General features: G+C 46.1%; 1 protein-coding gene across 3 annotated transcripts in view; it reads left to right on the top strand.

The window, feature by feature from the left end:
* The window catches only part of HIF1AN (hypoxia inducible factor 1 subunit alpha inhibitor), an 83,657-nt gene that overhangs the window by 12,850 nt on the left and 56,344 nt on the right, over positions 1-14,463 (top strand). For 2 of the 3 annotated variants that reach the window (XM_077877976.1, XM_077877977.1), the window contains one exon: positions 409-9,901. In XM_077877976.1, the coding sequence (XP_077734102.1) occupies positions 409-453 (45 nt within the window). In that variant the 3' untranslated portion in view covers positions 454-9,901. Of the gene's footprint in view, positions 1-408; positions 9,902-14,463 lie in introns of those variants that run through there. The other variant, XR_013368051.1, reaches the window with a different exon arrangement.

Genomic DNA, 14,463 nt, shown 5'->3' with positions numbered 1-14,463 from the left:
TGGATAGCCTCAGCATCCAGAGGACCTGTGGGATTGGGAGGTGGCACCAGCCCCAGTTGCAGGTGACCGTTTCGGGATACAGACGCATTTAACCTTCTTAAAACTCATTTAAGAAGCATGCAGGCACTCTTGGGTTTTGGGGGATTATTGGCTCCTCTGACCTCTGTCTGTCAGTTTGGTGCTGTTTACAGGGTATTGTGAGAGGGAAGGTAATACAATATGGGCCCAGAGGAGAGGGCCATGTCCTGGAATATTCTCCAGGAAGAGAGTAGGCTAGGGGGTTTACAAGATTGAATGAAAGCCTTGTCCCTCCCCTTGGCTGGACATACAATGCTTCAAGACACACCATGTCTGGCTCCAGGGCCAAGGGACAGGCAGTTCTGACTGGCTCCTCATGTCTCTTCACAGGTGGGGCCCTTGTTGAACACAATGATCAAGGGTCGATACAACTAGCCTGCCAGGAGTCGAGGCCTCCTGCCAGGTGACTGCTAGCCCGTCCACACCGCTTCATTGATGAGGACAGGAGACTCCAAGCGCTAGTATTGCACGCTGCACTTAATGGACTGGACTCTTGCCATGGCCCTGGAGGCAGGTGTTTGGGGCAAGGCAGGGTGGTTGGCGCTCCACTCCCATTTGGAGGGACTTCTTGCCCTTGCCTCTGTGCCCCAGCATCTTCCCTCTCTGCCCCCCCTAAGGTCCTGCATTCAGTGTGTGGAGTCCCAGCTTCTGGTTGTCATCACGTCTGTGTGTGTCCATCTGTCACCCTCGGGATGTGTGTGCGTGTGTGTGCATGCACACGCGTGTATGTATCTGTTCCTTGCTTTCTCCTTCTGGGTCAGGATGCCACTGCTGGCTCTCAGTCCTGTCTCCTGCAACCTCAGTGCCTCAGCCTGAGAGTTAGATGGTCTTGGACGCCCACTATGTTTGGGCTGCAGGGCCAGTCTTCCTCCTTCCAGTTTTCACAGTCAGGCTCTAGGCTGGGTGGGAATGGTTACTGGGACTCCTAATGGTGAGAGTGAGAAGGAGGCTTGCCTCTAAGAGCCTAGATGACCTTCCTGTGAGAGAATTAGAGAGTTCCAACTTGAACCTTTAAGCTCAAGCCATACATAGAAAAGAACCTTGGGACATGAAACCCAAGGATCATGCACAAGTTCCAAACTAGAGACACATACAGCTTCTCTCTTTCGGCACCAGCTCTTGCTCTCTGTGCTGAGTACCAAGGGAGTCCTCCTAGTAGTGGCTTCTCTAGGTTCTAGGGGTATAAGCCTGTGTGTGTGTGTGTGTATGTGTGTGTATGTCTGTATGTGTGTGTGTGTGTGTGTCTGTGTGTCCCCATCCACACTGGCCTGCCTCTCTGCTTACCAAGTTTCTCCACTGCTTAACCTTACCCAGTGGGACATACAGTGTAAGCCCCAGGGAAGTACTGCCTGACCTAGCCTAAAGCTTTTAAACTCAGTTTTAGCCATTGGATGTTGGTCAGGTCTCACTGCAACCTGCTTGAGGCTGACTGGCTAGAGCCTCCAGGTCCTGTGACCCTCCCTGCCCAGGCCACATCCTCTCTTCCTTGGAGCTTCCTGGCTGAGTAGATGAAATGGGGTCCAGCTTAGGTAGCTAACTTACCACCTGTCATCCACCTCAGGTCAAGGACAAAAATGTAGCCTTGCCTCTTAAAGCCAGCACCTCTGCCAGACCCCACTGTAATGTTCCACAAACACCCTTGAAAGTCAGGGCAACTGACGGAGCACAGAAGTGGAATTTCCTTTTCTGTTCATTGTTACTTGTGGGAACCCCTCTCAGGGCTACAGCTTACAGCTGGGCACTGCACAATGCAAAGGGCCATCAGTCACATGATTCAGTAGAACTGGGGCCACTGGAATTGGGCAGTATGGTGGCCTTATGGCCCTTTGTTTTCTCACCTCCACTTCCATCTCTATGCCCCTTCTCTCTGTCTGGAAGGAAAGAAGAGTTGGAAAACTCTGGGGTTTTTCCTTTTTTTTTTTTTTTTTTTTTTGCCAAAGGTTTACTTTCAGTGTCTGAGCTGTGGCTCTAACCCCCAAAGCTCAGTTTACAGTTACAGCGCACTGATGGACTGAGAGGGTGTGTGTGTATGCATGTGTGCACCTGTGTGTGTATTTTGGATAGGGGTGTTTATTTTTAGTGCCCCATTCTGGGGTTCTCTGATGCAGTGTGGGTGTGCAAACACGGTACCTACCTTCTCAAGTGTAGTTCTTTCAAATATAGCCAATGCTGGAAAATGTGATTGCAGTGATCTCCATCCCTCCATTTCTTGGGAAAGAGGAGCATTAGCAAAGAAAACAAGGCAGAGGATAAACGTGACTACAGTCAAACTTTGAAAGGTAGCAGATTATTTTTGTTCTCCTTAGCAGGTCTGCTGTATTCCTGGCTCAGCCCTCAAAGATGTGGGTGATGTGCAGCAGGGAGGCATGTGCCACTCAACTGATCCTTGTTGAGTGCTGTGCTGACACAGATCTGACCTAAGGTGACATAGGAGGAGGGCCCTTTACAGGATTGGTCCTGACCCTTGGGTAATATAATAGTGACCCTGATTATTAAGACACCTAATAACAGCCTAGTGCTTTTATCTTTGGTTCTCATCCTGCCAGGTAGGTATTTTCCTTTCACAGCTAAAGAAATGGACTCAGAGAGGTTTCAGTGATTAGTGGCAATCAGGATTTGAACCTAATGTTAATTTGACTGCAAACCCCCTGCTACTCCCTATCCACAAAACTGTTGGTTCTCCTACCTTGCCACTTCCCTTGAACTATCGTCCGTCCTCAGATCTCATGCCACTGGGCGTTGTCCATGAGGGTCCACAAGGTATAGCTTAGGGTAAAAGCTTTTTTGGACTCTTGGGAGAACTACTGGGAAGCCCTGTTCTAAGTTAAGAGTGCTGGAAGGAGTGTGGGGAAACTGAGTTCTAGATCCCAGTGCATTTTTTTTCCTTGAATAGGACCCATAACTTTTCCCAGCTTGCTTCTGCACCTGTAGGATTGAAGATACAGTTCTAGATGATAACTAGGAACATTTATTCATGTTCTGTTGCCTCCTTTTCCCCCAAGGAAAAGATCTAGTCTTTTCACTTAGGGCTAAGTTAGGGTTGTTTAAGCTCAAATTCTACTTGCAGCTGCAGAAACATATCTGCTCTGTTGCTTACTACCATGCTAGCCAGCAGAGTGGAGCCAAGGGAAGGTGGTGGGGCTCTGGACCTGAATGGAGGTCTGCCATGTTACAGGCTCCCATTTTCACATCAGCAGGTACACAGGAAACTGCTCTTTTGTGAAGTCAAATATTTGTTGGGGGGTTGGAATTCAGGGGAGGGAGGAGGGGCTGTTCTGGGCATCAGTTGAGCAGATGCCCAGGATGCCTGGGGGAGACCAGCTTCCCCTACAAATCAGAGCTCTAAATTACAAGGTTTTTACCAACGCGAACAGTTGGGGGAAGTCGTATGCTCTCATTTGCGTAATGGTTTCTGTCACTGGTGATTAGACACAGGATGAAGGAAAAGAAATTTGACAATTAGGAATGAGCGATCATTAATCTGAATCTGTTAGGAGACAGAGAGGGGAAGGATCCTTATCAATGGGCTAGCCTAGTATGGGGACACCCTCCCTCTGCCCCCACCAAAGACTCTTGGGCCACATACCCTTCCATTTTTCCCACAAGCGGGCTGGGCTGATGTTTCTTAACAAACCCTAGGTAGGCACAATCCTCAGTCTGAGCTGGATACAGTATATAGGCATAAGCCATCAGAGAGGTGGGTGTCAAATGCAAGTGTTAGGGCAAAGAATACTAATGGAATGGTTTTGACGTGTTTGCTGTTTGTGGAAAAAATTCTTTCAATCAATACTCCAGACAGCCCACCTGTGACAAATGTTTGTTGCATTCCAGCACTGCAGGGTGTGGAGAAAACCTGGTTTTTATCCCCTAGAAGCTTCTACTTAGTTGGAGAGGAAACCACACAAAACAGCCAGAGGTTATGAGGCCATGAATCTTGTGAGAACAAGATGAAAGATTGTGGAAAAAGGAGGAAGATAGTAGAGAGCAAGCTCTCCCACCAGGTTCCTCCAAGGCCTGGGGCTCCTCAGTGGGGGGACTCTTCACTCCAGGCCTCCTGGCAATGTTGATTTTTCCCAGTCCATGCAGCCAAAGTAGTTGCTGAAGGGCACTGAGGCACCCCACCCAGGAGTGTGCACAGGGGATGAGATGACATCCTGTGGCCTGAGTCCTAAGGTGTGGAGGATCCCAATTTGTATCTTCCCAGGTCTCCGTGGCACCTTAATATGCATTCTTTCTGTCTTCACACTTCAAGCACTATGTTAATTTGCACTAGTTGCTGTTTGTTCCTCAGTTTTGTGACTTGCATGTGGTGGGTTCCTTAGATCAGAGGCTTCCTCAGAGATTGGGGACAGGGACGGTTCTACGGTTCTCTGTCTCCTCTTAAGAGTGTGAACTTCCCACAGACAGGACTGCATCTCTCTGAGGCTTCTACTCTTCCAGGTTGGGTATGGAGTTTTTAGTAGGGCAGTGGGGAATAGCCCTCAGTGACTAGTTTTACCCAAACAGAATGGATGCGGGGATGCACCTGGAAGTGGCTCATGAGGTTCCAGAGGCCCTGGCTTTTCAGCCCTTTTCTTGTTCTTCTCTGGAAATTTCAGTGCTCATCCTTCAGTCCTTCTGAATGCTCTAGTGTCTTCTCAAGCTTCCTGCATGAAGAGATATTCTAGCTTCCGTTTCCAGGGCTCCCTCAGTTTCTCCCACTCAGGCTCCCTCTGTCCAGTCTCGCCCTCAGCCAAGGACCTTTTTCCTAAACGGTTGTCCTTTCTTCAAAAGCCCTATGGCTGCAAATATTTGGATAGACTTTCTCTAGGATCTCTCTCCTCTAGGCTTGACCCTGAGCATCTTTGAGTTATCTTCCTTTTTTGACCTGCTCATTTGTTCTGCGTCTGCTCTGCCCTCTTAGCATCCTTTTGCTAATTCTATGCAGTCTGATTAGCTTTTCTAACTTTGGTGGCCCTTTTGCTAGTCTTCAACTATCTCTGTTTAATCATCATAGGTCTGGGTCCTCAGTGTAGCCAAAACTGAGCACTTTCTGGTACGTTTCTAGGGGACGAGGCCTTAGACACTGGCAACATTGAGGCCCAGGGACCTGCAGTCTATGGGGCCTCCAGAGCTGGGTGAGGGGAGGGTACCTAGAGTCTTAGATAGTGGAGAGCCAGTGAGGAGGGATTGGGTAGGAGAATCCCCAGGTATGGATCCAGGCCTGGCAAGCGAGGGTGGAAAAAGCAGTTCTGTGTTCCCATCTAAATGCATCTGTGTGCCTTACAGTCAGGGATGGTGGGCATTTTGTGAATGTCTCCTAGTTTATTTCAGGTGTCTTTGGCAATGCTCTGAGTCACCAAGTTTGGCTGGCCTCTGGATTTCAGCAATTACTGGAAGAGAAACAGCATACTGAGTAGTTGATACCAGGAGCAGAGGTCTTATGAGAAAAGCTGTGGAAGCTGGGGTAGCAAGGCAGGGACCTGGTGATCAGCTTACCCAGGCTATCTTGACACCTCCAAGTATTTACAAAAGCTGACTAAAGTGAAATAGTGAGGCCTCACCTTCTTCCTTACCTGAAGTCTGGGTTTCAGGTAGTATTTGGGGAAGGAGTATATGTCCTTTAACTTCCAGTGAGAAACAGTCTCAGATAATGTTTTAAAGCATGGATTTTAGAGCCAGGTGTCTGGTTCAGATTTCTAGCTTTACTACTTAACTAGCAGGTTTAACCTTGATAATTGACTTATCTTTTCTGAGCCTCAGTTTCCTCAACTCTAATGATATGTATTGAACTGAGGGGGGATGTTGAGAATATCTACCTCAGGGTTGTTGGATTAACTGAAACAATGTAAAGCTTTAGCACAGTACCTGACAAGCACTTAATAAATGGCTGTGGTGGTGGTGGTGGTGGTTAGATTTATTATGTAACTTATTCAAAAACTTGATCTTAGTGGTTTGTGAGCAGATTTCCAGTGATTTCTCTTCTCTCAAGAAAACTGTAGCAAAGAACAAGGAAAATGTCCTGTAGACACCGTTACTGAGTTGAAGGCACACAAAAGGGCCTTAGTACCTAAACCTTAGAGGGAGGGAAACAGGCAAGTGTCTGATGCCTTCTGCCTGGTCGACCAGAGTTTATCATTCTCCACACCCACCCAGGATTAGGGTAAGAAACCATCAGGTATGAGCTTTTCTTATACCATTTGAGGGGTGAGGGCAGCTGAATGGGTTCCCGTCACTCCTGGAGCTACGCTGACTTCACATTGTGAGATACCACAGCAGTCATGTTGGGCTCCATTGGTTCAGTTTCATTCCATTATCCGCAAAGTATTTAAATTATATGTAGGTTAAGATGGTTCTGGGGTAGAGGGGTATTCAGAAGAGAATTCAGAAAAATAACAGACTGGAATGGAATCTTAATAGCTAGCATTTTCAAAGTGTCCTGGAGCATTTCTGCTTTGGACCCTGTACTAGTTTGTACCCATGTGCTCTCAGTTCAGTGGGGACACCAAGCAGGCAAGTTAGCATCACAGATGTGCAGAGGAGAAATTGGGTGTTCACAGTAGGCTTCCTCCAGGAAGTAACATAGTCTAAGCTGGTATCTGGAAGAGAACCAGGGGTTGGGAAGTAATAAAGAGCATACATTTCTCCTCTGGCTGCTTTGCCAGTTCCCAAACACTGCTCCTCTGTGTTTAAGGGTTTTGTTAATAACTCCTAGGAAGGAACCAGATGATGGGCCCCAAAAGAAAACCCTTTGGTTAGTCACAGAAATCTTTGGAAATCATTTTGGTTACTGGTCTAGGTTTGCCCTGGAGTACACATGGATTGGACTTGCTCCTTTGTAGCCCTTTCACTGTCCTCTTTGTGAGAAGTCTATCTGCATTCTGGCCTCTGGAGCCACTCTGCCACTCTACTTGGAAGAAATGCTGGTACGGTTACTCAGATGTCAGCCTGCGATACATTCTGGCTGCCTGGAATTCTCAGCCTCTTCCACACTGAGATCTCCTGATCACAAGTCTGCCCTAATGCCCAGCCACCCCACTATGAGCCAGGCTTCTCTGCAGTGCCCCTATATAGCCATGCACAACATCTTACATCTGACCGTGGTCCCCAGCCTCATGGGTGGAGAAGACCCCCTCTCTAGCTTGTGCCAAGTCATTTCTGTACTGTAGACCATCCTGTAGTCACCTTGTATTCACCTCTTTGCTTCTAGATTTCTTTGGCTCCAGGCCTTGGAAGCCTTTCTCCTTGGCCCCAGAAAATGTTGCTGTGCTTTATTCAGTTTGCTTAAAACCTACCTGGTCATTGAGGTCAGTTCTGCCCTTGAGAGAAGCCCTGCTCCTTAACCCAAAATCTCACCTATGTCTGGACTAGGTTTTTATTACCTCTTCAGTATATAGTGTATAGTGCAACATAGGATAGTGGTTGAGAACGAGGGCTTTGCATATCTGGCTTTGAATCCTAGATCTGCGTTCTGTATAACCTCGGGCAAATGACAAATTGCTTGTAACTCCTTCATATTGTCCGAGGATAACATTATCTACCTTATCAGGGATGTGTGAAATACAGTTTGTAAAGAAAGTCTTAGCAGAGTAAATTCCATAGCAAGGCTCAGCCCTTCTGGTTCTCAAAGCCTTCACCTCTATTCCTCATCTAGCTCTCCAATTAAAGTCCTGCTTCTAGTCTCAGGGCAAGTCTAGTTATTGACTTGTAGGCAGAACAGAGCAGAGGTATGAGTATAAACTTTCCTGCACATGTTAACAGTCCCTACTCCTCAGTGACCGGATTCACAAGGACCCTATCATACCACTGTCATGGGGAATGATCTTCCAAAATCTCTTTTCTGGAATATTAAAAATATCCGAAGCACAATGTCAGTGACAATAGAAAGCATCAGAACTGCTGCCGGCAGGGATAAGAGTCACTGAAGGTGTGTACAAGGTGGCAGCAAAGCAGACAGGGACACAGGAGACAAGGAGATTGGTGCAGAGGCCACCATACTATCTAGAGGCAGCAGAACCATGGGCTTAAGAAGGTTTCCTCTAAGTTTTTAAGTAGTGAGCTTTTGACTTATGTTATTTGAGCCTGACTTATGACTTATGTTATTTGATCGTACCCACTTCACTGTCAGTGTGATCCTTGCTTTCACAAGGGTTTATGTGATGTCCTGATAAGAATAGAGGCATTAGATGTGCTTCCTGGGTTTGAAGTCCCTATTTGCTGCTTCCTGACTCTATCTTTAGGTGAGTTTAAAGGCTCTCAGTCTTGGCCATTTCATCTCTGAGGGGTGGGAAATAGCACAGGACTTGCATTGTTGTCTTAAGTATATGTGGGAATGTTTTAAAAATACTCAGTTCAGCATGAATTCTTAGGAAATGGTTTATTATTAAGACTCAGATGTCTGTGAACAGTGTTTAGTTAGTGCTTGGAGCGAAGGAAACTGCTGGCATCAGGGCTTTTGGGATCCTACTGTCTCAGGACACAGTGCTCAAAGCAGAATCTCAGAGGAGATGGCTTGTTGGGAGAGCAAAATGGAAAAGACCATAAGTCTTTGTAAGAGCCTGAATGCCTGAAAGGCAGCACTAGAGATAAAGATGGTTATGCCAAGGTGGGGTCTTGAGAAACAGAGGCAAAGACCTAGGCACTGTTGACCACCTAATCCCCAGAAGAACAAAGGAAATGGGACAGAAGAGTGTCTGTGGAGGACACTGGCTGAGTGGAAAGAACAGAAGGATCAGGGACAGTGAACTTATGTGTGAATCTTAGGTGTACTTTTCACAGGCTGGGTGACTTTGAGCATGTTTGTCTCGGCTTCATTCTCATCTTTAAAATTGGCTAGTAACTGCTGCTACCTTGCTTATAGGATAGATGAGACAACATATGTGAAAATGCTGTCTAAACAGAGCACTGTATGTTTGTTGTTGGGGTGAGGGTTTAGGAGAGCTTTTCCAGAGTGAATGGGCTACAGAATTGCAAGTGGTCACAGAGTAGTGCCCCCCTCATTTCCAGTGGAAATGGTAAGGTAGCATTTCCCACCAGGACACTATTCTTTCATTTGACTAGGAAGGATTTGATTGAAGAAAGAAAAGCAGTGTAGTGAGAAGGGCAAGTTTTGGAGTTGCATAGACTGGGTTTGAATCTTGGTTTCACCATTCCCAATATTGAGATGGTCAGATCACTTGCCATATCTGAGCTTTGGTTTCTTAACAGGCCCTTTCATGTGGTTATTGAGAATAAACGAGACACCTCCCGTGAAACAGCTCACTGCACAGTGCCTATTAAGTGCCCAGTAAATGTTTGTTTCCTTTCTTTTATTTCTTTACCCCTTAGGAAGTATCTAGTTTACCCAGCATAAAAGGTTCTTCGTTATCCATGCCTTAGTACGAACAAGTAATATCAGATTTCTCTTCCTTTCTAGAGTGAGATCTGTTGCCTTAAAGAAGTATGACTCGGGGAGAATTGAGAAGGGGGCAGAACTCCACAGTATTGGGGATGGAGTAGGGGTACTCTGGTTATCTGGTCAGCATGGGGGTGAGTAAACAAAAGGTAATGTTGAGAGGTGAAAATTTTTCAAGAAAAAAGCTGGGTGCTGAATGCTAGGGGGAAAGCCAGTTGCGCAGGGGCTTTGGAGTGGAGTGGAGAATGGAGTGGAGGCAAGAAGATCAGAGTTCGGGCAGCCCTGGTGGCACAGCGGGCCTGCAGCCAGGGGTGTGATCCTGGAGACCCGGGATCAAGTCCCACGTCGGGCTCCCAGCATGGAGCCTGCTTCTCCCTCTGCCTGTGTCTCTGCCTCTGTGTGTGTGTGTGTGTCTCAATAAATAAATAAAAATATTGAAAAAAAAAAAAAGATCAGAGTTCAACCAGGAGAGCCTTAGGAATTGTGACTAAAAAGTCAAAGTTATAAAGAAGTCTTGCACTTAACCAACTGTCATTTTAATACCTGTAGGAGTTGTGATCCTCCCAGAAAGGAAGAATATAAAAAGAAAGCAAGAATTCTCAAGATGGAAATACTTTTTATTGTTTTTTAAGTAATTATTTATGCCCAGTGTGGGGCTCAAACTCATGACCCTGAGATCAAGAGTGGCATGGTCTACCAACTGAGCCAGCCAGGCACCCCAAGATGGAAAGACTTTAAACTGTTTTCAAATCCAAGGATATGCATCACTCAATGAGGGTATATGACATCCTAGTTGGGGTTCTAGACTTCCATGAGAAAATGCAGTTAGGTACTAAAGAGCATAGAACCCAGGTATATGAACTGGGTGACCGCTTCTGTAAGTAGTGGAGGTCCTTCAGGCTTTCAGAGGATGCAAGTAGGACTTTCTGGGTCCTTAGAATCCAGTCACTGATCCAACCAATGTTTCTGCAATGTTTCTGGTTTTATATCTTCAGCCATCTGGGAAGGCAACCTTGAAATTATCAGGGCAGCATCAATTGCTTCCTTTGTAGTCTGCATCTTAATGGTAGAGGACTTAGGATGAAGGATGGATATGTTTAAGAACATCAACGCCACAGCATTACTACATTTGCTTTAAGGAATCTATGCCATTTGTATTTTCAATCCTTGACATGTGGAAGAGAGTTTGCTTCTTAGTTTAATAGGTTTACCTTGTAACATCAACTAAAGAATGTTGAGTAATTGATTTAGACTTGAATTTTACATTGAAATCTTGCTAAGTGTCTTTACAGTTTTGGAACATTTTAAATGATTTAAGATTTGCTGTATTTATAAACTTAATTTATTGGATATATAATTATTTGGGAAGGTTTACCTCAGTCAGATAAATGAAGTACTTGAGGAAATCAAATACATAACCTTCCATTAAATCAGACTCCTTTGTTTTATAAGCAAAATAATAAGGTTTGTAATGTGAACTTAAACGTTTAGACAAGAATTAGGATTTTGAAAATGTAACTTTGAAAACTGAATATCGCTTTTACAACTAATTTTTGGTTAATTATTTCTGTACACAAAAGTCACCCTTGTGGATATCAAAAAACTCAGGGAATGTAGTATTACCACAAAGCCAAATCTTTAGTCTCTCCAGATACCAGGCAACTGGCAGCAGTTAAGAAGACCAGCATGGGTCAAACCAGAGCTACAGACACGTTCTTTGAAAGCTTTTTAAGTTCTTTGGCAGCATTTAAGATAAACTTTCACCTAAAAAGCCAGATTTTGGCTTCTCTGGAAAATTGGAAGATCTGACAATAAAATTACATTTTCTGTCTGATGACAATTGGCTGGAGCTGAGTAGCTACCACCCATGGGGGAGGTGGGGGGCTGTTCCTTCCAGTTTGCTATAGTCAACTCTTCTCATTTTGGTACCTTATTCCTGGTTTGTCTCATTTCTGTGATCTCACTGGCCGATAAGAATTTTTGAGTGCAAGACCTCTGAACTAGAGGTTCTGAGGTTCCTAACAGCTGGTGTATAGCCTGGGTAAGGGCTCAGGAAAAATGTAGGCCCCACCTTTCTCTCTGTCTCAGTGTCTGCACACCAGCTAGGCTGTCTTCCCATCTGACTTGGCTCCAGGACTGGGTTGAACCCCTATACAAAATATGCAGGGACTTCCCTGTGTTTGCTGCTCTTTTCTGTGACCAGACCAGTTCTAGATCTTTTCTTGCCCAATTTGCCTAGGCTCTTACCTCATGTCTCAGTTCCTGTGAACTTTCTGATTACCTTTACAATTTGACCACAGTCTCACTTTGTTAGGGTGAGGACCACCAGGCTCTCTGCTTTAGGTTATAACCAATATCTTTGGCCTGGTTGTGAATCTTCTGACTTAGACTCCCAAACCCTAATCCATCTCCACCATCACTGCTCACTGTCTGGGCAGTGTGGTTACACAACTGAGGGGTGGAAGATTGCTGAAAGTTCAGGGAATGGAGGTAATGTTGGAAGTGTTTGATTTTCCAGAGAAAGAGGCAGCTAATAGAAGGCTTTTTAGGGGAGGAAGATCACTACACATACTTGAAGGTAGAGGAGAAGACAGTAGGAGAGAATTTAAGGTCTCAGAGAAGACACAGGGTAGTAGGATAGGAAATGGCAGTAGTTGCTTCTTGGAGATCCTGAAGCTCAGAAATACTTGCAGAGGCAAAAGATGCAGGAGGGAGCACTGTTGGGAGTCTATAATCCCCTAATGTTCTGGTTATATAAATAATACTATATACTTTGGAAAGAGGGCGTGGTTATGTTGGGGTCACAGCCTGGAGCAAGAGAACTCTCCAGCAATGCAGCCGATAGCCTTTCACAATATCTGTAGACGTAGCAGAAACATCTAAACCGAATGGTCTTGTAGCTTGGTGAAAAGCCAGATCCAGTGAGGGTTGATTAATGGATCCATGTCATCTTAGACCAGAGGGAAGTCTCCAGCAGTATACTGTAGGGCTCATTCTGGGCCTGTGTCCTGTCTGACATTTTTATTGACAACTGACCAAAGCAGCAGGCTCATCAAGTTTGCAGGTGATAGAGCTAGGAGGGGCAGCTAATACTTTGCATGAAAGAGTCAGGATTCAAAATGATTTCAACAGGCTGGAACACTGGGCTGGAACCAACAAGATTAAATTTAACAGGGATAAATGTAGAGTCCTGCACTTAGGTTAAAACAAAATCAATGACATAAGTACCGGGTGGGGGGCGGGCCCAGCTTGACAGCAGTTCGTGAAGAAAAGACCTGGGGGGTTTAGTTGACTGCAAGCTCAATATGAGTCAACCATGTGATGTGACTGCTAAAACCTCTAATACAATCATGAATTGCATTAACCAAAAAGGAGCAGCCAGATCAAGGGAGACCATTACCCTGCTGCTTTGTCAGATTGTCAGGCCACCTCTGGAATACTGGGTCCAACTCTGAGGTCCTTTTTTAAAGGAGGTCAGTGACAAATGGGAATATTTTGACAAGCAGCCACTGTGGCAGTGGGCCTGAGTACTGCCAGAAACTTGGCTAGGAATTATGGTGCCAAAGTTCTTGGATGAGGGCAGGGATGGATAATCCGACTGCAACAAGCACGGTTGAATCCAGAGTACTTTGGGAGGTTGGGAGAAATGTGGGGTCTGCATTTTTCCATTTCCTAGGAGTACCCAGAAACATTGTCCCAAGCCTTTCTGAAGTTGGAGAACTAAGGGTTACTTAGAAGATGGGGATCAGCATGGGAGTAAGTAGAGAATGGGTTAGTGAAATAGGAAGGAACCTGTGCATTTTACCTAGAACACCCACCTTTCCATCGCTTCCCCTCCCTCACCTGGGATGTGCAGTCCCCACTTTGGTCACAACGTGGCGCCCTCACTCCGCACGGATCCTGAGCCAATGGTGGGCGCGGAGTGGGCGGCCTAGCGGTACCAACACTTCCCACACTCGCCACTACGGGGAGCCCGCGGGGCTGCTCCAGTTAGTCGCAGTCGGCCAGAGGCTTCTGTGTGGCAAGAAGACAACAGAAGTGTGGAAAAGCTTGCCCACGAGCTTTTTGCCTACGGCACAAACACATGGGATCCAGATGTGTCTCCTGTTAGGAGCACGTATTCCGACCTGAGCTACTCTGCACATGCCTCTTGTCTGCTAACATGGAGCCCACGGTGCAGGAGGGTTTCTAGGGCACCAAGAGCTGTACCCTGTGGGGTCAGGGATGGGCCTGAATTCCCTTACAGTGACTGGCTGTATTGCTGCTACCAACTTACCTAAGCTGTGTATGTCTTGGGTTCCTTAGCTGAAGTAGAATAACACTGCCAAGTTCATGGAGTTGTTAGGATTGAAAGAGGCACCTAGGGCAGTGATTCTGAACTGGTGTAAGAATCACGAGAAGGTTGTTGAAAATAGGATTCTGGCCCCACCATCAGTCATTTAGTAGTTCTGAATGGAGCCCAGGAACCCATCTTTCTAACCACCTTCCCAGGTGATTCTGATATACATAGTTCTCTGTTTGAGAAACTGACCTAGGACATGCAAAGTGACCTACTTTAGTATGCATTAGTTCTTAACTCGGAGCCTATGAGAGGGACAGTGGGGATCTTGGGGCTGGGATGACAACAGTACATAGGCTTGGTCTCCAGATGACTATAGCCTTGATGGAGAAGGAAGAGGTCTGGAGGTAAAGACATATATTAAAGCTCAGAATTGGATGTTTGAGACCTGACAACCTTGGATATACTAAGGGCCATTGATACTTGGAGTGCTGGCACCAGGGCTGAGGGACACTTGGTGGGGTGTGGGGGTGTGTTGGGTGTAATGTGTTGTTGCAGGGAATGGGGTCAAAGTGTACCTGGAGGGGAAGGAGCTGAGAGGATGAGGTGGAGTATATTTGCATTTTCTTAGGGGACCGGAGATGGAGGTTTGTTATATCATCATAGGGCCAAGAAGACATAGCAATGGAGACTGCGATGCTCAGTGAAGCCCCGTGGGGGCAGCCGTGATTTG

The sequence above is a fragment of the Canis aureus genome, chromosome 29 (assembly GCF_053574225.1).
Source record: "Canis aureus isolate CA01 chromosome 29, VMU_Caureus_v.1.0, whole genome shotgun sequence".
Classification (NCBI taxonomy): Eukaryota; Metazoa; Chordata; class Mammalia; order Carnivora; family Canidae; genus Canis; species Canis aureus.
This window is presented reverse-complemented; position numbering and strand designations above follow the sequence as displayed.